General features: G+C 46.4%; 1 protein-coding gene across 1 annotated transcript in view; it reads right to left on the reverse strand.

The window, feature by feature from the left end:
• Positions 1 to 3,226: 3,226 nt before the first annotated feature.
• EXOC3L4 (exocyst complex component 3 like 4) overlaps positions 3,227 to 23,553 on the reverse strand; it is a 123,887-nt gene continuing 103,560 nt past the window's right edge. The window contains exons 11-15 of the mRNA XM_056851258.1: positions 17,676 to 17,790; positions 11,907 to 12,041; positions 9,832 to 9,984; positions 6,324 to 6,445; positions 3,227 to 3,389 (exon numbers count right to left, since the gene is read on the reverse strand). Of these exons, the coding sequence (XP_056707236.1) occupies positions 3,227 to 3,389; positions 6,324 to 6,445; positions 9,832 to 9,984; positions 11,907 to 12,041; positions 17,676 to 17,790 (688 nt within the window). The remainder of the gene's footprint in view (positions 3,390 to 6,323; positions 6,446 to 9,831; positions 9,985 to 11,906; positions 12,042 to 17,675; positions 17,791 to 23,553) is intronic.

A 23,553-nucleotide genomic window follows, 5' to 3' on the forward strand; every position in this document is an offset into this window, starting at 1 on the left:
GCCAAGGCCTTCCCCTGAAGTTGCCTCCTGGCACTGGGATTCAGAGGTATACTGCCTCTGAATGTGGAGGTTCTGGATGCCAAAATCATAATGACTGAAAAGGGCTGTTGGGTAAGGCAGCTTCATGTGCTCAGTGTACTTATTTTGAATACGTCTTTGTAGAAATGTTACTTCCTCTGTCTCTTGTACATCAGGACTGCACTGTTTTCCTTTCCCCTCCTCTCTAGCCATAGAAAGATTATATCATACCTGCCAACTAAGGAAAACCTTTCATGCAACTTTATTTTAAACATACTTTAGAATGCAGGTGGGAGATCGCTACAAAAACTCCCTGCAAATATTACATCAGCATGAGCGAGAACTCATGCTGGTTTAATATTTGCAGGGAGTTTTTGTAGCAATCTCCTACCTGTTTCTCTCAGCCATGTTCATTTACTGTATGCAAAGTTTTAGGTTTTCTGTGGGGAAAATTATGTCATATGACTGACTCAGGTGCAATGTGAAACGGGGAGAGGAAGAGCTATATTGTCTGCTGCGCTGTAAGTCACGTGCTTTCCTCAGAGCTCTAAAGGAACAAAGGTTCTGTCTGTTTAAAAAATATGCAAAACCAAAGATTATATCATAATTGTTATTGTGTGTGCGTGTAAAGTGCTGTTAAGTCGCAGCTGACTTATAGCGACCCCAGCAAGGGGCTTTCAAGGCAAGTGAGATGCAGAGGTGGTTTGCCATTGCTTTCCTCTGCAGAATGTTCCTTGGTGCTCTCTCTTCCAAGTCCCGACCCTGCTTAGCTTCTGAGATCTGACGAGATTGGGCTATACCATGCTGCCTTCCCTCCTAATACTTTTTAGTAGGACCAACCAAAATATCACAAAACAGTGTGCAGACTTTCAAGTTCTGTGTAACTCCTTGTCAAGCAGAATCTTAAAAAAAAAAAAAGTGGGACGAGAAAAAGTAGATTTCAGACCACAGTGTTAAAGCCTTGGTTTTGCACCTTGGGCAGGATGTGATACCATAGGTGTACAATCTCTAGACTGCAGAGACCAGTTCCTCTGAAGAAACTGGATGCTTTGGAGGGTAAACTCTATGACGTTGTACCCCACTGGAGTCCCTGTCCTTCCAAGGCTCCACCCCCAAATCTCCAAGAGTTTCCCAATCTGGAGCTGGCATCCTTATCCCCCCACTCTCTCGGGGGTCAGGAGGGACCTGGCAACCCTATGTCAACCATAGGTCTGTGTGATAAAATGTGTATTGCGAATTTTGGGCTAGGAACAATCCCAGGAATGCTGAGGCCTTATTAACATTGGAATCATGGTGGTTGGGGAAAGAGAGCTTCAGCCTTCCCTCCCCCCATGGTCCTATCACACCCTAAAAGAGCCCCAGGGGTTCGCTGTCTGCTATGTTAGGAAACATCAGCTTACCCCATCAGTCCACCAGGAGTCTCCAATAGGGCAAACAGCGGTTTTAGGTCAGGAAAATGGGGGTGGGAAGCTACAGCCCCCTCTCTCTGTGCAAAAGGGTCCCAATTTGAGACAGGCCCAGATGTGTTTGGGAAAAAGTTCCCAGCATGGAACTCACATGTTTCATTGCTTGAACCTGGGAAAGACTTGGGGAGATGAGGAAACATAACATGTAGTTAGGCTCAAAGGCCTTCAGTAGGCTTGCCAGTCCCCCAGTTGAGGTGGGGAATCCCCCCCCAATTTTTAAAAATAACCAGCTGTGTCATGTATGCCATCACATCACTTCCAGTGAAAACCCAAAAGTGATGGATAGTAGCTCTAGGAATCACCAGAAATTCTATGGTAAAACCATAGAGTTTCTGGAGATTCTTAGAATTACTCTCTGCCGATTCCAAGTTGACGCAGATGACATCATGCACCCCATGTCATAATGTGCCATAATAAAATGAATTACAGTGCATTCCTAAGGAGAGTTACTCCAGTCTAAGTCCATTCATTTCAATGGGCTTAGACTGGAGTAACTCTCTTTAGGAATGCACTATTCGTCTTTAAGGTGCCACAAGGTGGTCACTTTACTACAGTACTGCAATCCTGTGCAAAATTACTCCTATCCAAGCTCATTCGTTTCACTGGGCTTCAAAGGCAATAACTCTGCATAGGATTGCACTGTTACACAGCTTAAACCTCTCTGGAATCTGGCACCTGCTGAAATTCTCTTGCAAATACCACTGACGTTCATTCAAAACTTCAGTGGCATGTGCTAGAGCAGTCTGTTACAGCAAAAACTACAGAGTCTTGTGGTATCATAATGGATGGATTTGGGCAATTTTTTTTATTTTGCAGACTACAGCTCCATTCATCTGGCACAAGTATTCTAACTGACTTCTCTGCCATCCAGATAAGAGTTTTACATAAGAACATAAGAAAAGCCCTGCTGGATCAGACCAAGGCCCATCAAGTCCAGCAGTCTGCTCACACAGTGGCCAACCAGGTGCCTCTAGGAAGCCACAAACAAGACGACTGCAGCAGCACCATCCTGCCTGTGTTCCACAGCACCCAAGATAATAGGCATGCTCCTCTGTACTAAAAGGAAGGAAAAGAAAACAGTTTCCCAAATTACAGTTATCTCAATTGTTTTGAGTTTGTGGATTCTGAACCATAATTTCCTCATAACCGCATTTAGCCTTTTAGCTTTGCAGGGCTTGTGGTTACTTCACAGATGATTTTGGAGTTGAGGAGTGGCAGAGGTAGAATTTAAGATGTTCAAATTTCAGAAGTTATAAACAAGTCATAAACATTGCAGACATAAATTCATATATATTGATGATATTTATATATATAAATAGTCCCATCCACTTCAGCTGTGAATTGGCTAGTACAGGAGAATAGGGGCTGTGGCTCAGTGGTAGAGCATCTGCTTGGCATGCAGAAGTTCCCAGTTTCAATCCCTGGCATCTCCAGCTAAAGGGACTAGGCAAGTGGATGATGTGAAAGACCCCTGCCTGAGACCCTGGAGAGCCGCTGCAGGTCTGAGTAGACAACACTGACTTTGATGGACCAATGCTCTGATTCAGTATAAGGCAGTTTCATGTGTTCATAAAGTCTTGCTTGGCCCTCAGGCAACGGGGTTAAGGGGGTTATAAATGATCAGAAAGAAAATGGTACTTGGCTAGGTGATAAATGTGCTGACAAAGGAAGCTTCTTATAATATTCATGAACCCATGGAAACATCAAACATCCAAGCACGACATTTCATCTTTTGCTGATTTTCAGAAGCATTGTGTGGTGTTGGGAAGTTCAATTTCAGCAAAGAGCGTCCTGTCGGATGCAGTTTGTAACCCATCTGACAGTCCGTCAATCTGATGGGCCACCGATTGTCTCGTGTTTGGCCACCACCCTCGGAGGGCAAGAAGAGCCAGAACGTGCTCCCTTCTGCAAGATGAAATGACAGTCAATTCTTCACGAACGTGACGGGAAAAATACATACGCAAAGCAGACAGAAAACAACCCACCCATCACAAGGATAACAAAAAACCTACTGCCGACATACCTTGGTGAACATCCCTCCCCAAACTGGTATGGGCCAAAAATAAGCAGTACTGGAAACTTGGAGTGCAGGGAAGACTGTACGCCGATAGTCTGTAATGTAGGCAGTCGTATATAAACAACAGTGTGACTGCAACAGCTGTAATTTTTTGGTCCTGTTTAGGCAGAGTCCAGCCAACTCTGACTGTCTTCCCTGTATCTTCAGGCCTTCTTAGATTATAGAGATTTAACAACTGCAGTCAATCATGCTCCTTTAACCTTGGGGGATGACCATATGTTCTACAAGGGAACTATTGGGAAGCTGATACAAAATGCAGCCCTCGGCCTCTTGGAGAAGGTAGGAACCCATAGGACTGGATCCAGTCCCTCCCTTCTGCTGCTTCCTATGCCTCTCTTCCACCAAGTCTTCCTTCAGCAGTGAAAGATTACCTTGAATGAGGAATGGTTCCCCCCCCCCAATGGAGAAAGACTATCATCCAGCAGAGAAAGCCTTTCCTTGTGGAAGGAAGTCTTTCTCTGTCAAGGAAGACTTGGCTGAAGCAAATCATTGAAGCCAACTGAATAGAAGACAGTTACAGGATCCAAGTCCTTTATGTTTTATAACAGTATTTTTACTGGAGCATTTCGTTTATTATTGGTGTTCTGCCAGGCCTTACCAATGATGGTCTCATCCCTCAAAGATCACCTGTGCTGCCCATGTTATCTTCACTGGGCTTCTCTTCCCGAAAGAAAGACATTAACACTGGGCAATGGCTGAGGCCACAATCAGCTGGAAGGTGAGGGTGAGAGTGGATGACTGACATATGGGGTGGTGTGGCATGGGGGAGTGACTAGCGTGTCGCACTAGGACCTGCAGTGACCAGATTCAAATCACCCACTCAACCATGGAAGCTCACCAGACGACCCTGGGCCCATCACAATTTCTTAGGCCTAACCTATCCTCACACGGTTGTCGTGAGGATTAAGTGGAGGAGGGGGGATGATGGGAAAAGCTACTGTGGGTCCCCAGTCAGGAATAAAGGTGGGATATAAATGAAAATAATAAAATTAAAATATATATATGAGACTCTCCATCTCTACCAACTGGCAGTCTCAGTGTTCCCCCAAGTCACAAAAGACATTGGAGTATTTTCTGAAGCATCTTTCATTGTGCAAAACAAAACTAGCAAAGATGTAATAGATTTGATGCGTAAGATCTTTTGGGAGCCAATCTTGCTGACAAGGGATTTATTAGCTTTACATCCTGCCCTTCTACAGGATGCAAGACTTTTTTTAAAAAAGTAGATCTTAAACCCATCAAAACAACAAACGGCAGCCCATTGGCAAAGCCAAATAAATTCAGCAAAAAACACAAAAGACCCAATAATGAAACAGTCACCAGAAAAAATCAAAAGCAGAAATAATAATAATAATAATTACTGTATAAAAGACCCAGCCACAGTAGAAAAAAGAAAAACAAAAAACTATAGGGCAAAGGCCTAGGATTAAAACAAGCCGCTGGGATTCAGCACCCTTCAGAAGAAGAGTTGGTTTTTATACCCCGCTTTTCTCTACCTTTAAGGAATCTCAAAGTGCCTTATGATCCCCTTCCCTTCCTCTCCCCACAGCAGACACCTTGTGAGGTGGGTGGTGTTGAGAGAGTTCGGAGAGAACCATGACTAGCCCACGGTCACCCAGCTGGCTTCATGTGTAAGACTGGGGAAACCAAGCTGGTTCACCAGATTAGCATCCGCTCCTCATGTGGAGGAGTGGGGAATCAAATCCGGATCTCCAGATTAGAGTCCGCCGCTCTTAACCACTACACCACACTGGAAGAGAATAGAGCTTGCTGCCTTCTGGAAGGGATGAGGGCATCAGCAAAGAGGCTGATGGGGGAGTCTGAGCTCACTGCAGCCAAGTAAATGTCTTTCGCATCCAGCCAGGAAGGATCTCTTGTGCCTTAGCTTCATGCATCAAAGGGAATATCTTGCCAGGTCAGGGATATCTTGCCAGGTCAGTGGTTAAGAATGGTGAATGGCACACACTGGCATGCTTGAAGATTAGCATGGATGGAGCTTGGCTGGATATGTATAACCTGTCTGAAATGGAAAGCAGAGGACTTAGGGTTGCCAACCTCCAGGTAGTAGCTCGAGATCTGCTATTACAACTGATGCCCAGCTGATAGATATCAGTTTACCTGGAGAAAATGGCTGCTTTGGCAATTGGACTCTATGGCATTGAAGACCCTCCCCTCCCCAAACCCTTCCCCCCTCAAGCTTTGTCCCAAAAGTCTTTCGCCCATGGCAAAGAGGGACCTGGCAACTTTAAGAGGACCGGGCACCGAAATAGCTGGGAAATAGGGTTGCCAGGTCCCTCTTCGCTACCGGCAGGAGTTTTTTTGGGTGGAACAACCCTATTTTGGCATCCCTATTGGGAAGGGACAGTTGTGGTCACTAAGGGAGCTGCTTGGTGCCCCATTTTATGAGCAAGCAAGGTTCAGGCTGCCCACATCTGGATTGCCCAGGCAAGTCTGATCTCATCAGATCTCAGAAGCCCAGCAGGGTCAGCCCTGGTTAGGACTTGGATGGGAGAACACAAGGAATACATGGGTCACTATGCAGAGGAAGGCAAAGGCACACCACGTCTGTTAGTCTCTTGCCTTGAAAACCCTATTGGGTTGCCATGAGTCAGCTGTGAGTTGACGGCACGTTACACAAGGTGCAGGCCAGCAGGGGTAATCTGTTACAAACAAACACCCCAGAAAACAGACACTGTACATAAACAAGGATGGAAGATCACTATCCCAATGGCTGCAATTTGTTACAGGCGAGTAAAGCATACCTAATATCTGGATAGTCCCGAGACAAGTTTTTAAGGCACTCACGGACTTGTTGTTTTTTCTTCTCACCAATAATGTCCGCGATATGTGGAATGGCAGGCAAGAGCCAATCAGAGCTGGAACCCTAGAGACATGTGGGAATGCAGATTTAAGGTTTTAAAAGAATTAATCTTGATTTTAGCTAACCTCAGAAATCCAGCTGTGTAAAATTTAAAAAACACATTGTAACTGTATATAGCCAATACCAAGGTCATATAGTGCAACTCCCAAAACCTTTTCAATTTTTCTCAAACAACCTTTGTCTGGATCCAGATATAGAGCAAAAGCTTGGTTTTCCAGGCTGTGAATATTTGGAATGAAGAAGAAGAGTTGGTTTTTGTATGCCAACTTTCTCTAGCATTTAAGGAAGAATCAACCCGGCTTACAATCACCTTCCCTTCCCTACAGCAGACACCTTCTCAGGTAGGTGGGGCTGAGAGAACTGTGAGTAGCCCAAGGTCACCCAGCTGGCTTCATGTGTAGGAGTGGGGAAACAAATCCACCAGATTAGCCTCCGCCGCTCATGTGGAGGAGTAGGGTTCTCCAGATCAGAGTCCACCGCTCCAAACCACCACTCTTAACCACTATACCACGCTGGCTCTCAGTTGACCGGCATGGACCAGAGGAGAAGCTCCTCCCCCGCATTCACCATACCCCTGCACCTTGAGCATCTTCACCCCCAGGCGCCTGTCTCTCCAGCTGGCTGGACGCTTCTGGCTGTTGCTGATCTTCTGACAGCCAGTGCTGCCGGCTGACATCACCCTCTGGTGCCTCCTTCTTCCTCAGCCTAGTTTGAGCTGTTAGGCTTGGGGAGCCAGCGTGGTGTAGTAGTTAAGAATGGCGGAGTCTAATCTGGAGAACTGGGTTTGATTCCCCACTCCTCCACATGAAGCCTACTGGGTGACCTTGTGCTAGCCACAGTTCTCTCAGAACTCTCTCAGCCCACGGGGAGGCAGGTAATGGCAAACCATCTCTGAACATACCTTGCCTTGAAAACCCCACCGTAGTACCCATACCGTTGGCTGTGACTTGACAACGCGCGCACACACACACAGAGTTTGGGCCATAATGTTACTTCATCACCAGGTTTCAGAATGACTATTATACACTGTTGCAATTATGAAATAAGGGGAAGCTTAGCCAGAATCCCAGTGGGATTCCCCACTCCTCCACATGAAGCCTGCTGGGTGACCTTGGGCTAGTCACAGTTCTCTCCAAACTATCTCAACCCCACCTGCCCCACAAGGCACCTGTTGGGGTGGGGGAGGCGACTGCAAGCCACTTTCAGACTCCTTAAGGTAGAGAAAAGCGGGGTATAAACACCAACTCTTCTGCTGCTGCTGGAGGGTCTCGGGCAGCTGGCCTGCTAGTTTGCTTACTGCATAGGGTGGCTCTAGGGGAAGGGGGGAAAGTCCTGTCAGGTGTGGTGGCTGTTGCCATGGTATTCCCAAGGGAGTGGAGTTTGGGGCAGTGTGGATTCCTCAAGGTAGGGGGCAGAACAGAGCAATTAGCTTGAGCATCTGGCACATTTGATTAACTGACGACCCATGAGTGCCAGATAACAAAGCTGTTACTGTCATGTGAAACCATGGCTTATTTTAATTATAGTTTGTGCAACCAGAACTCGGTGCGCAAATGATCACTCAGAGCTTGCCTTGCATCAACAAATGCCTTCCGTTACCTTTGCTTGAATCAATCCCCTACGTCTACATTCACACATCCGCCCTGTGCCCAACTTGGGTTGGGAAAGGGCAGGGTACACATTGAATAAAATAAAAATAAATGGAACCATGGTTAAGATTAACTGGTTAACGGAACAACTTCGAACCGCGGTTTCAGATCCTGCTTTGACAGACCCTAACCATAGTTAGTGGAGTGGCCGGCATGCAGATAATCACACTAACCAGAGTGAGTTTAGTGGGATCATCTTATTCATCCGTTGGAGCAACTGAAGTCAATTAAATACTACCAACATTTATTCCAGCACCAACATTCATGAGTCAGAGCATCAGGGAGCATAGCTCAAGAATCCACAATCGGGTCCTGGAAGAGCCCATGGTCCCACATTTTCTGGAAAAAGGCCATAGGGATACTGATATGCAATTTTTTGCAATATGGCAACTTCATAGGGATTATAATATTGATGTAGAAAGGATACTATGCCAGCAGGAGGCTAGGTTCATTCATTTATTTCAGTCGATCCATCCATATGGATTGAATTCCTCCTTAGATTTGTCTAGTTATATATAGAATTTACTTTCCAAAGTTTTTCATGAACCCTCTGTTTAGTCACATATAATGATTGCTACATATAGTTTGTAAATAGTGTAGGTTATCATATATAGGTTTTTAGGGAATCCTTGCCATGACTCATAGTTTTTTAAGGCAGAAAGGTATTGGAAACACCTGATACTCTCCTACATAGTATCGTACTCTGAGTTAGTAAATTAATGGACCTAACAGTCTCATTCCAGGAACTGCAAGATTGCGGTCGGGTGAGTGTAAGATACAATTGCACTTGTATAAGATGTTGTATTGATATTTGATGTGGCAGTATGTTATTATATATTGTCGTTATTTTAGATAATATGGGATATACATTCTGAGGAAGCCTACGAAACAAGATAAAACTGGAATCTTGTCAATTGGGGCGTTAGCCCAGATCATTAATTTTCATCAGGGCATTTACCCGAGCCATTATTGTAAGGAAATTTCCTTCACGGAGCTGTAAAGCAAAGATTTCAAAGAACCATAGTCTGATTGGCTAAGACTAACCAGCTGACTCGGAAGCAAGTGCATCTTCTTCATGGCGCGTAGGATCCACGCAGCCTTAACGTATTTATGATTTGGGACATTTTGACAAGTTCTTTTTTACAATATGTTGGAATTGATTATGGGATGTTTGTTCAACTAGATAAGACGGAATTATAAGAATATAAACTATCATTGGAGTATATTTTCCGTGTGTTGACATTATCCTGTAATTTATATAACAGCTTTTCATCATATTGTTTGGCATATATTATAAGAATGTATGTATGGTGGTTTACCTTGTACCTTGTTCATATATATTAAGGTTTTTCCTCTTAAATAGAATTATATGCATGAAATATAGAAGTGGCTGTGTACTGAATAATTCCTTAACCAGCGTTGCATTACCTGGAGGTTGGCAACCCTACTTACCTCTCAGAGGATAAAAAGGAGAACGAAGTAGGCCTCTCTGAGTTCCTTGGGGGAGGGGCAGGATTTTTGTCAAGTTGAGATCGAACTCAGGTTGTGAGCAGAGCCTTTGACTGCAGCACTATAGTTTACCACTCTGCACCACGGGGCTCATTAAGTGAGAGATGGACAAGCTCAATGAGCAGAAATCCTGGAATTGTTTCCTCTGCTGCATTTCTTATATTGAAACAGGTTTGGGCAGTTTCACATCCATCTACGTCTACACCCATGATGCGAACAACATTTACCCACCAGATGTTTCATACTGTTATCTATTATTGCGGCATCTTGTTTCATCAGCTTGCTGACCTCTTCCCATCTCCTTCTTCTCATTTTGCTCTTTGACTTCAGAGTTTGTGTGATGTATTCTTTAACCACATACCTGTGGATTTCTTGGAGAAAATCCTGCTAAAAAGACACAAGGGCAGAACTGGGTGTTAATTGCCATTTGAGCTACAGAAGGTAGAAAGAGCTCCTGGGGATTTTGGAGGTGCTGGAAAAATGCTTGGAAATGTTTGCATTTGGGGTAACTTAGTGTTAGAGTACCCTGACCTGGATGGCCCAGGTGGGCCTGATCTTGTCAGATCTTGGAAGCTAAGCAGGGTGGGCCCTGGTTAGTACTTGGATGGGAAACCACCAAGCAAGTCCACAGGGTTGCTACTCTGAGACAGGCAATGGCAAACCACCTCTGCTCATCTCTTGCCTTGAAAATTCGATGGGATTGCCATAAATTACCTGAAACTTGACTGCACTTTCCACTACCAATGGTAGAGCACCAGCTTTACATGCAGAATGTCCCATGTTCAGTCTCTGGCATTTTCAGTTAAAAGGGTGAGCGATTCAAAACAGATTAAAGTATTTCTTCACATAATGCATAGTTCCTGCCCCAAGATGTGGTGATGGCTGCCAACTTGGAAGGCTTTAAGAGGGAAGTGGACATATTCATAGAAGATAGGGATAGAATCATAGAATCATAGAGTTGGAAGGGACCACCAGGGTCATCTAGTCCAACCCCCTGCACAATGCAGGAAATTCACAACTACCCTCCCCCCACACCCCCAGTGACCCCCCACTACATGCCCAGAAGATGACCAAGATGCATTCCCTCTCATCCTCTGCTTAAGGTTATAGAATCAGCATTGCTGGCATCCATGGCTACTAGTCAAAATGACTACTAGTCATGATGCATACCTATTCTCTCCAGGATCAGAAGAGCATGCCTATTGTATTAGGTTCTGTGGAACACAGGCAGGATAATGCTGCAGTTGTCTTGTTTGTGGGCTTCCTAGAGGCACCTGGTTGGCCACTGTGTGAATAGACTGCTGGACTCACCTAGAGTATTGTGTTCAGTTTTGGGCACCGCAATTTCAGAAAGATGAAGACAAGCTGGAATGTGTCCAGAGGAGGCCAACAAAGATGGTGAGGGGTCTGGAGACCAAATCCTATGAGGAAAGGTTGAAGGAGCTGGGTATGTTTAGTGTGAAGAGGAGAAAACTGAGAGGGGATATGATAACCATCAAGTACTTGAAGGGCTGTCATATAGAGGATGGTGCCGAGTTGTTTTCTGTTGCCCCAGAAAGTCGGACCAGAACCCACGGGTTGAAATTAAATCAAAAGAGTTTCCATCTAGACATTAGGAAGAATTTTCTAATAGTTAGAGTGGTTCCTCAGTGGAACAGGCTTTCTCGGGAGGTGGTAAGTGCTCCTTCCCTGGAGCTTTTTAAGCAGAGGCTAGATGGCCATCTGTCAGTAATGCTGATTCTATGACCTTAGGCAGTTCGTGAGAGGAAGGGCATCTTGGCCATCTTCTAGGCATGAGTAGGGGTCACTGGGTGTGTCGGGGGAGGTAGTTGTGAAATTCCTGCATTGTGCTGGGGGTTGGACTAGATGACCCTGGTGGTCCATTCCAACTCTATGATTCTATGATGGGCCTTAGTCTGATCCACCATGGCTTTTCTTATGTTCTTATGATCAGGCAGTAGGTGAGGTGAATGGCCCTGGAGAGCTGCTGGCAGGTACAGTAGAGAGTAGTGACAGAGACAGATCAACAGTATTACTGTCAAATAAAAATTATTGCATGCCACCAAGTTGCAGCTGACTCATGACAACCCCAGTCATGGGGCTTTCAAGACATGAGACAAGCAGAAGTGGTTTGCCATTGCCTTCCTCTGCCTAGCAACCCCAGTCTTCACAGGTGGTCTCCCATCCAAATACTAACCATGGCCAACCCTGCTTAGCTTTCAAGTTCTGACAAGATCAAACTAGTCAGGGCTAATCAGGCTAATATATTACTGTTCCTGCCTATCTGTTATTATAATTATTATTACCTTATGAACGGGCTCCTTCAGATGATTGAGGGGTTTAGAAAATTCTTCAGTGACTGACAACGCTTTCATGATGAACGAGTCGAGAGTTTCGCTACGTAAAATCCACTGTTTGCTTAGGATTTTCTTAAACATTGGCTGAAAAAAAATAATCACAGAAACAAATACACCGTTTTCAAGGCAAGAGACCGTGTAGAGGTGGGGTGGCATTGCCTGCCTCCGCCTGGGCTGAGACAGTTCTGAGAGAACTGTGACTGGCCCAAGGCATGGTGAGGAAAAGAGAAGTGGTTTTGGCAAACCTCAAAGACAATATGAAAGTGTTCTGAGAAGGAACACCAGCTGATCATTTACAATGAATACCAAGAGAACCAAGCAGGGGAACAGGAAGTGATAAAATGCTGAGAAGGGGGGGGAATTTGAAGGGGCAATAGCCATGGGAAGTCCCAGTTGCACAAAGCACAGGTCTGGCATCTTCCTATTTTCATAGTCCAGTAAGTCATGAGGTTTGTGTTATTTGCGGGGTAGGGGTGTCAAGACAGCATTGCAAATTTAAGGCATACAAGGAATGCACAACCATGGATACAGACCGAGGGTGCTAGAGGAGAAAGGCTTCAACGGGGAGCATTGCAGAGACCTCTGCTAATTGTCCAGGATGGCATGCACAGATTTCCAGCACATGCTTCACTTAATTAAGGGATTATGCACTGGCAGGTGGTCTTCCGGTATTCTGGCTTCCTCTAATCCCTAAACTGTATCTCCCTAGATAAATATAAGCCCCCGGCAGCATCTGGCAGAGGTATTAAGGAGGAAGAAACCAATTAAAATGTAAATCAGGGGGAAACCAAGTGGAATAGGAGAGCGGGTCAATGAATGGTGGCCAATCCCTTGGAGATGCCAAGCATTCTCGGGACTCTGTTCAAGAGCATCAGGTTCTGCACGTTAGCAGAAGTGCGCTTGGGGGCGATGCTGAGATGCCAGTTAATAAGGACCATGCTTCATTAGGCCCACGGTTCAGAATAGCGTGGAAAAGCATGCCACAGCGGTGGAACGTGTCCAGAGGAGGGCAATAAAGATGGTGAGGGGTCTGGAGACCAAGTCCTGTGAGGAAAGGTTGAAGGAGCTGGGTATGTTTAGCCTGAAGAGGAGAAGACTGAGAGGGAATAATGATAACCATCTTCAAGTACTTGAAGGGCTGTCATATAGAGGAGGGTGCTGAGTTGTTTTCTGTTCCCCAGAAGGTCGGACCAGAACCAATGGGTTAAAATTAAATCAGGAGAATTTCCATCTAGTCATTAGGAAGAACTTTCTTACAGGTAGACCTGTTCCTCAGTGGAACAGGCTTCCTCGGGAGGTGGTAAGCTCTCTTTCCCTGGAAGTTTTTAAGCAGAGGCTAGATGGCCATCTGTCAGCAATGCTGATTCTATGAACTTGGGCGGTTCATGGGACGGAGGGCATCTTGGCCATCTTCTGGGCATGGAGTGGGGGTCACTGGGTGTGTGTGTGGGAGGTAGTTGTGAGGTTCCTGCATTGGGCAGGGGGTTGGACTAGATGACCTTGGTGGTCCCTTCCAACTCTATGATTCTAAGTACTTGAAGGGCTGACATATGGAGGATGGTGCCGAGTTGTTTTTTAGTTGCCCCAGAAGGTCGGACCAGAACCTACAGGTTTAAATTAAATCAAAAGAGTTTCCATCTAGATATTAGGAAAAAATTTCTGACAGTTAGAGCGGTTCATCAGTGGAACAGGCTTCCTCAGGAGGTGGTGGGCTCTTCCCTGGAGGTTTTAAAGCAGAGGCTAGATGGCCATCTGTCAGCAATGCTGATTCTATGACCTCAGGCAGATCATGAGAGGGATGGCATCTTGGCCATCTTCTGGGCATGGAGTAGGGGTCACTGGGGGTGGGAGGGAGGTACTTGTGAATTTCCCACATTGTGCAGGGGGGTGGACTAGGTGACCCTGGTGGTCCCTTCCAACTCTATGATTCTATGACTAACCCAAACGATACACACAGCAGGCAAGTGGTGAATTGGAAGGAATGTTGGTCTAAGGCTGTACTATGCAAATGTTTCCTCACGGAAGTAGTACAGTCTAGATGACGAGCCACCCTCCCACGGTAGATTAGCAGATCCTGGCACGCAAGGCACTGTCTCAGCTTCAAAAGCGGTACACCACTGGGTATACTTCCAGTAAAAAAAAGGCGGTGTGTGGTTGGGGTGTGTCACAGCATACGTTAGCCGCACCATTTCCCTCTTTTGCAGGCCTCAGTTAAGCTCGACATGTTGATAACAGGCTGGGATGTAAACATCCTTATCCGAAGAAACCACCCTGTAGGAGAAAGAACCTGTAACTCTAGCCATTTATCTCCTGATCTGAAACTTGTACAGTTTCCAGATTGCCCCTTCTGGTAACGAAGCATTTCTTGGAGATTTTGTTAAAGTCTCCTGTTTTTCCGCCTTCACATATGTGAAAATGTATGTGTGGGAGACCACTAAAACAATGTAGGAGAGGGGTTGTGGCTCAGTGGTAGAGTGTCTGCTTGGCATGCATGAGGTCCCTGGTTCTATCCCCTGGCATCTCCAGGAACAGACAATGTGAAAGACCTCTGCCTGAGAGAGCTGTTGCCAGTCTGAGCAGACAAGACTGGCCTTGATAGATCAAGGGTTTAACTCCGCATCAGGCAGATTCATGTGCTGTACATGTATCTTCTCCATGGGAGAGGTTGGGGAGGGGGAAGTCCAGAAAACAATGTAAAACAAAGGTCCAAAATTCTTCTGGTGCATATATAAATCACTGGGATTGTGCATTAAGTAGTAATTCTACCAGTTCTTCTCGTTTCCTCTTGCCTTCCACCTCACAATATTGCATCAAAATCTAGCGAGACCAAGAATCAGAGCCAAGATTAGACTACGGACATGAAAGGGCAGGACTAAGCACATGTGGTGGAAAGTGCTGTCAAGTCACAGCCGACTTATGGCGACCTCCTAGGGTTTTCAAGGCAAGAGACGAACAGAGGTGGGTGTGCCATTGCCTGCCTCTGCGTAGCAACCCTGGACTTGCTTGGTGGTCTCCCATGCAAGTACTAACCAAGACTGACCCTGCTTAGCTTCTGGGAGGTTGGCAACCCTAGCTACCACTGAGTATTACGCATGCTACCCCATTCAGCAGCTTGCTCTTATGGAAGATGTAATGTTGTCTACAGCAGACATTCCCACCCTTTTATGATCTTTATAACTGCAAAGTTTCTCTATTCTCATCTTGGCTTTGCTGGAAATCGGAGTCAACAATGAGGTCTCACATGCTTAGAAATGAATGCTAAGGCAATGTTTGTTAAGTCATCATTTTACCAGAAGACTTTGTGGGTTTCTGCATTATTCCTCCACCCAAACTCTCCCAGCAGTTTCCGCAAACAAGTTGGTTGAACTGTGGTTGAAAGTGAGAGTTCACATTCGCCCACAAGGGACTAGTTGTAAACTCGTGATTAAAAACACAGGTATGAGTGGAGGAGGTCTTTGCATGACCCGGCTGACCTAAAAACCATTTACTTTCTGGAGTTTAAATCTGTTGATGCAGGTATGAAGTCGTCTCGCAGTCAAAATTAATTGTGTTTAGTGTGGTAATCAGGAGTCAGCTTGACAATGTAAATTCTGAGCACTCAAATTGGCCAATAAAACTTTGGTCATTTATGCATGGGTACTTTCACTCATGTTTGCCCCCCCCCCTCCGGTCTGTCTTGATTGTTCCTTGGAGTTATGCATACGTGACCAGTGACTGTGACATTTCTTTTGAAGTGTCTGTCAATCACATTTTATCCCACCCTTTCTCTAAGGAGCTCAAAGAAGCCCTCATGGTTTCTTCTCCACCGCAGAGAGGGGACAGAGAGAGCTTTTTCTCCCAACATACCAGAGCTCAGGGGCACCCAATGAAGCTGATGGGCAGTAGATTCAGAATGGTCGAAAGGAAATACTTCTTTTCGCAATGTGTGATTAAAATATGGAATTTGCTGCCACATGATGTAGTGATGGCTATGGTCACAGGCCATTTATGCAGGGCTGTTTCCCTTGTAGTCACCCTCGCCAAATGCTTCGGGGCTTCCTTTTGATTATGCATGGCTTTCCTGACCGTCAGAGGTCGCCTCACACTCCCCATGCGTTTCCGCACATTTTGCCCATGTTTTCCAGGTTCTGGCTGCTTTTTCTTTTTGGCAACGAAGTAGTCGGGGAGGGGTGATCGCCACGGAAACAACCCTTGCATAAAAGACCTTTGATAATCTTTTAAATCTGTTGGATACCTCTTTGGGTTTATCCTGTAAGTTAATTGTTTCTTGCTAATTGAGAGTATAACATTGGGATATTTTAATCATATAACTATTAATTGAGATTCAGACTAATAAAAATATTTCAAGACCATTTACTTGTTTAAACCCATTTATCCCTTTTCTTTGACTTTTATGCTAGCCAGATAGTGACGGATAGGATTTTTTGCCATAATACATATGAGAATCAATTGTTAAGTCTGTAAGTATGGCTTTTATCTATATATCTAATTCTGAAGTGGGGCCCCTGCCTGTGGATACTGAATTTCGCAGATAGGGGACACACTCACCTCCAACAGGTTTTTCTGCAAACTTAAGGGACCTCCTAGGTCAGCAGAAAAATCTGAAATTAAAAAAATGGGAAGTTTAAATCCCTTGGATTTCTAAAAAGAGAGCAGGGGTCAGCCGCCAAGCCTAGCGGTGGCAGATGCCTTGGGCCACTTCAAGGATGGCCGTTACCTCTGCAGAGAACTGGACCCATCCACACTGCAGCAGCAGCAGACGCTGGGAGTGTCTTCCAGGCTTTGCTACCACTGCTGGGGACACCTCGGGTCCCTCTGGGGATGGCTGGGCCCAGCTGTCTGCATAGCGTTGCCAGGTCTCTCTTCACCACCGGCAGGAGATTTTTGGGGTGGAGCCTGAGGAGGGCGGACTTTGGGGAGGGACTTTAATGCCATGGAGTCCGATTGCCAGGAGATCTCCAGCTACTACCTGGAGGTTGGCAACCCTATTTTGGGCCCGGCTGGGGGATTCCATTGCTGCGAAGGGGAGATGAGATTCCTCCCTGCTAGGGTTGCCAACCTCCAGGTACTAGCTGGAGATCTCCTGCTATTACAACTGATCTCCAGCCAATAGAGATCAGTTCACCTGGAGAAAATGGCGGCTTTGACAACTGGACTCTATGGCACTGAAGTCCCTCCCCAAACCTCGCCCTCCTCAGGCTCTGTCCCCAAAACCTCCCACCGGTTGTGAAGAGGGTCCTGGCAATCCTACTCCCCCCCATGAGAGGGAGATGGGATTCCTCGCTTGAGGGGGAGATGGCATCCCCCCCCGAACGTTTTGCAGCCCCTCACTTGTTCTAATTCTAATTTTCACTGTACTCCAATGTTTAACCTGTTTGGTTGGAAGCCTCAGGTAACTGGCTAAAGGATGAAGCTGATCCAGTGTTCCAAGTCACTTCTCACTATACAAACTCACACGAGCTGCGGATCTAGTGTGGAAACCTACTGGATGCCCCCAATCATTCTGTGCTTGTTAAGGGCATCTGTGCAGGGGCAAAACCGCAGAAACGGCACAGTGGAAACAAGGCCCTCTCCACCAGACGTGGGTCAACAGAGAAAGGCTCTCCCACCTTCTCTCTCTCCCAGTGATGGCACCATGACCAAGAACATCAGCATGAATTGCTACCGTGGAATCTCAGTCACTGAATTCGGTTCCAAACCTGCAGATGCTCCTCTTACCTGGGTTTTCAGCCTCAGTTTATTTAAAAAGTACTTCTGGTAACGCAGCATCACATCATTCAGGGTCTTTTCCAGTTCTTGGCAGCTGATGCTAAAATTGCTCTTTAAGCCTGTCCTGTAATGAAGAACACTGATTCAGTTGAAATGGTAATGAATAAATTTGGAGAACAAACATCCCAATGGAATTTTCTGGGTTTTATCCTACTGCTCTGTCTGGCTCATGGTGGTACATTCCTCCAGAGCAAAGAGACTCTGGTCGTTCATGCATGGGTACTTTCACTCATGTTCCCCCCCCCCCATCTGTCTGGGATGTCCCTTGGAATGATGCATGAGTTTCCCCTCCATTAGAGATGACTTCGCCGCCAGCCCTCACAAATCCTGGACCTTTTGGTTCCTCGGTTAACCTAATTCTTCCCTCTCCCCTGAGCTCAGCCTGGGTGAAATCTCCGTGCATGAAGCAAAGTGCGGGACACGAAAGCTTAGTTTCGCTCACAGCCAATTACAAAGCAGCATGTCTATAGGCAGGGATTCAAATACTTCCTGCTTCCTCAGAGCTCTTTCTGAGCAGAAGAAAGGCCTTTTAAAACTGAGGCTTGGATTTCCCCCCCCCCCTTGTTTTCAGATTGCTCTGTTTTTTGTTCTTAAAATGCTTTTTTATGCTGCAATTGGTTTTTTTTGGGGGGGGGACTTTTATCTCACTACAGCCAATTACAAAGCAGCATTTCAAGGGGCAGGGATTCAAATACTTCCGGATTTGAGCTTGGAGACTGCTGTGTATAGACTCCCAACCAGAAAGTGTGGGTCCAGCGAGCAACGAACCTCAGGTAAAACTCCCATGCACAATTGACCTTTGTCCAAATTGGGCAAAGGCATCTTGTGTTGGAGGGAAGCCCGTAAGAGTGGAACAGAGCAGTAGCATACAACCCTACATTAAACAACGTTCCCATTTCCCGAGCTTTTGTCTGTCATAAAGTGTTGTTATTTAATACCAAGGATATCACTTGGTCTAGGAAGCAAGTTGAATAATTTTATCTATTTATATCCCACATTTTATTTATTTATACCCCACTTCTCTCCCCAATGAGACCCAAAGCAGCTTAACATCGTCCTGCCCTCCTCCACTTTATTCCTACAACCACCACCCTGGGGAGATAGGTTAGGCTGAGAGTGACTTGCACAAGTTAGAAACAGAGCTGGAAGGGACTTCAAGGGTCATCTAGTCCAACCTCCAGCACAACGCAGGACATTCACAACTACCTCCCCCCAGAACTTCCCCAGTGACTTCTGCTCTATGCCCTAGAGGAAGGCAAAAAACCTCCAGGATCCCTGACCAATCTGACCTGGAGGAAGATTCCTCCCTGACCCCAAAGTGGCAATCGGCACTACCCTGGGCATGCAAGAAAGGGCTCTTCCTGCCCTCCCTCTCATGATCTGCCTAAATTCACAGAATTACCCAGTGATCTTCCATGGCAGAGTGGAGATCTGAACCTAGGTTTCCCAGATCCCAGGTTGATACTCTAACTACAGAACCAAGCTGCTGCTTCAGGGGTTTTTTTTAAAAAAATATTCTACTACTTCCTGATCTATAACAAAAACTCACAATATAATGAACAAATTTAGGTTTTCTTATGGGCCAGGTGTCTGCAATTTACTTTTTCACTGGCTATTGTATTTTTCTGGCCTGATGCACCACAGTTTTAGCAAGGCCTTCTAAAGGTGCAGCGTCCTCAAAATACCCAAACTGATCCTGCCACCTCTGCCTAGTTAGCAGCCTTGATGAGCCGTTGCTAGAAATGGAAGTGAGAATGCAATTAAAAACTTTAAGTTAAATTGTATTCTCTGGGACGCCTGCCAGACTGATTATGGCACGTCAGTAACAATTAGCCCCGAGTAAAAGACACCAATATGTCTCCAACCTTTCGGTGAGGGAAGAGGCGATGCATTAAAAGCAGACTAATTAGAGCCTTTTCTGCTTCATTAACCATCTGGCTTGCAATTGATCAACCAGTTAATTTATGATGAACAAATCTACATATAACCCCCGAACGTCAATTTGGAAGACGCTATTTTAAGATATGGGAGGGACTTATAATTTTGTAATCGAAAGGTAACACATAGGAAGAGGAGAGAAATCACTGAGTTCAACTCCCCCTTTTCATTTTTGACTAAATTGAGGGGAAGAACTAGCTGGTTTGAGGGACACATAGGGGCTTTCAGTCCTTCTCTCTTCCCCTTTTTCCTGTGTAAGGGGTAGTTTGGCACTATATTAGATTTACTGTGCCATGGCCTGCGTGGTGTAGTGGTTAAGAGCGGTGATTTGGAGCAGTGGACTCTAATCCAGAGAACCGGGTTTGTTTCCCCACTCCTCCACATGAGCGGCGGAGGCTAATCTGGGCCATGTCCGCACTGCACGTTTGCAGCTCCAATTTCCGCGGGCTTTCCTTGCATGTTCCCACTTCATCTCACCCAAAGGATTCCAAGGACGTCTCCAGAGCACAATTTCTCCGCGTTAAGCGCATCCGCTTATACGGCGAATTAATAAAATAAAACGTCTTCCACACCCGGTGCCTTAAAGTGGGAACATGCAATGTGTGTTCAATCCACTTCCTGCTGCCAGCTAACCCCCGCACTCCCCCCGCCTCCCTTACTAATGCTGGACCAATCGCCGTCCTTGCTTGGAGCGCCCACTGGGCATGCGTGGGAGCGTGCCGGTCTCGGGCTTATCAAATGCAGCGGAGAAAGGCGGCACGGTGGGAACAGAAATTTACAGTCGTTTGGGATACTTGTGTACTGGACGCGTGTAAATTGCGAGGTAAGTTGCTAGTGCGTTCACTGGCCTGGTGAAGCGGGTTGGTTTCCTCACTCCTGCGCATGAAGCCAGCTGGGTGACCTTAGCCTAGTCACAGCTCTCTTAGAGCTCTCTCAGCCCCACCTACCTCACAGGGTGTCTGTTGTGGGGAGGTGAAGGTGATTGTGAGCCGGTTTGATTCTTCCTTAAGGTCGGCATATAAAAACCAGCCTTGCTCAGGACTAGCAAACTGAGGACTGTGGCTTCCTTTATAGAGTCAATCCATCTCTTGTTGGGTCTTCCTCTCTTCCTGCTGCCTTCAACTTTTCCTAGCATGATTGTCTTTATATAATCTATTTACATAAAGAGCCAGCATGGTGTAGTGGTTAAGAGCAGTGGTTTGGAGCAATGGAGTCTGATCTGGAGAACCGGGTTTGATTCTCCCACTCCTCCACGTGAGTGGCAGACGCTAATCTGGTAAACCAAATTGGTTTCCCCACTCTTACATACGAAGCCAGCTGGGTGACCCTGGGCAAGTCACAGCTGTCTTAGAGCTCTCTCAGCCCCACCTACCTCACAGGGTGTCTGTTGTGGGGAGGGGAAAGGAAGGAGACTGTAAGCCGGTTTGATTCTCACTTAAGTGGTAGAGAAAGTCGGCATTTAAAAACCAACTCTTCTTCTCCTTCTCTGTCATCAACAGCCAATGGTGTGAGTCAGGGGGCAGGACAATAAACATCATGATGATGTAATGTAACACACTGTGCTGGGACAGATAGGGAAATTAAAACAGCCAAGGAGTAAACCAAGTTACAGGGCCCTTTGGCCCTAGTAGGGTTGCCAGCTCTGGGTTGGGAAATACCTGGAAATTTGGGGGGTGGAGGGCTTGGAGAGAGGAGGGACTTCAATGCCCTAGAGTCCAATAGCCAAAGTGGCAATTTTCTCCAGGGGAACTGGTTTCTGTCACCTGGAGATCAGCTGCAATAGCGGGAGATCTCCAGCCACCACCTGGAAGCTGGCAACCCTAGTGACAGGCTGGCTAGGACTGACCCAAGTACACGGTGCCACAGGGGCTGCTCAGTTGATACTCAGGCGCCACAGTGGTACAGGAGGAGGCGATGAGTGATCCCAAACTCTTTGGTGCCACTAGCTGTATCTAAGGAGAGAAGCATTTGCCAGCACAGCTGGGGCCCAGGCCAGCTTCTTCCTGGCCACCGGCATCCCTCTAGGGTAACGGTCCACCAGGATCTTTCCCAGTAATTTAAAGGGCCAAATCCACTCCTGACATTGTGACCAGTTGTTCATTACAAGCAACAGAGAGGAAGCGACCAGATTCCAGGTTTGTCAAGTGAGTGGTGTTTATGTGACACCTGTGATGCTGCAGGCAGAGAGTGACGGCTAGAGATTCAAAGCATAGTCTGGGAACCAGTCCAAGGTCATACACAATTCAGGTAGAGTCCAAGATATTAACACAGACAAAAGGCGTGAGTCAGTCTAAGAAGTCAGGATATCAGGAATCCGAAGTATAGCAGGGAGACAAGGCCAATCCACAGGAAGGTTGGTGATGATGAGTTGCTTGCACAACTTGGTAACTTAAGTAGGCCTGGGGGGGGGGGGACCAGCTGTTCCTTGTTACCTCATCTCAGCATTTCCTGCCTGGTGAAGCTCATTAGTCTTATCACTGTCAGCAGGGAGTCCTCCTTGCTGGGCCTGCAGTCTAGCTCTCCTTCTTCATTCATGTAGCTGTGCCCTGAGTCTTCTGTGCCTCTGCTCCAGCGGCTTTGGGGGGCTGTCTGGTGGCACTGTCTGTGGCTGGACCTCTGACACAGGTGAGTCCCCTGTGCTGGGTGGCTGTAGACATGGGGAGGACCTGTCTGCCTGAGGCTCCTCTGCCTGTGGCTGCTCAGCCTGCTGTTGCTCCTCTCTTTCATAGCCTTCAGCTTCAAGGTCTTTGTCGTCTGGAAGCCCCAGCAGGCTGACCCATGACAACACCCACAAGACCTAAATAGGGTTGCCAGTCATGGCCAGGCAACTGGTGGGAGACTGGGAGGGGATGACATGGGGGAAGCTGCGGGTGACATTGTGCCACTCTAGGAATAATCAGAAACTCTGTGGTAAAGCCATAAAGTTTCCGACAATTCCAAAAGAAGACTGATGTCACGCCATCGGCCCAATGGCCACTTTTTAGCATTTTGTTCCTGCTGCCTCTCTGAAGAGCTGCAGGAAACTGGAGCTGGGAGGAGGAGATCCCCTGCTTCCATTGAGTGGCTGGCAACACTATCTACATGGTCACTGCACAAAATCCACGTACTGCTTGGAGTTTCTTTTTTCCTACCTTTCTGGCTTTGGATTACAGCCTAAAACCAGCCATGGAGGAAGTAGCTGTCTGTCTGGTCACATGAACACATGAAGCTGCCTTCTACTGACTCAGACCCTTGGTCCATCAAAGTCAATATTGTCTACTCAAACCGGCAGCGGCTCTCCAGGATCTCTGGCAGAGGTCTTTCACATCACCTACTTGCCTAGTCCCTGGTCTTGACAAAAGGGCAAGTGGCAGCATTTCTCAGGGCCAAATCACAAAAAACATTGGGGTGCCATGGTCATCTTTCCCGAAGTGTACTCAGAATGGCAGCGACTCTCCAAATGGAGATCATTCACATCACCTACTCCCTGATCCTTTCAATTGGAGATGCTGGGGACTGAACCTAGAACCTTCTGCTTACCAAGCAGATGCTCTACCACTGAGCCAGATGTTACAGTGGGGAGGCTGCAACTAATAGTATGGTTGATGTTGTAAGAAACAACCATGCAACTTCAAGCTGCACCTAATTTGATCTTTAGGTACCATGGCTAATATCTGCTGGTAGGTCCATCCCCTTGAGAATAATATTTCTAAAAATTCTCTAACCTAACAGCCATCACTGCATTATGTAGTGCTGAATTCCATAAATCAACTATGTATTACATACATTTTGTCAGTCAGAACCATCTGCAATAATCTTCAATTGGCTGAGTTCTGGAATTTCAACTTGCTTCCCACTTTGTTCATAATTTTTTATGTGGGGATAGTTTTAATTTTAATTTGTGTGTGCA

The sequence above is a fragment of the Euleptes europaea genome, chromosome 6 (assembly GCF_029931775.1).
Source record: "Euleptes europaea isolate rEulEur1 chromosome 6, rEulEur1.hap1, whole genome shotgun sequence".
Lineage (NCBI taxonomy): Eukaryota > Metazoa > Chordata > Lepidosauria > Squamata > Sphaerodactylidae > Euleptes > Euleptes europaea.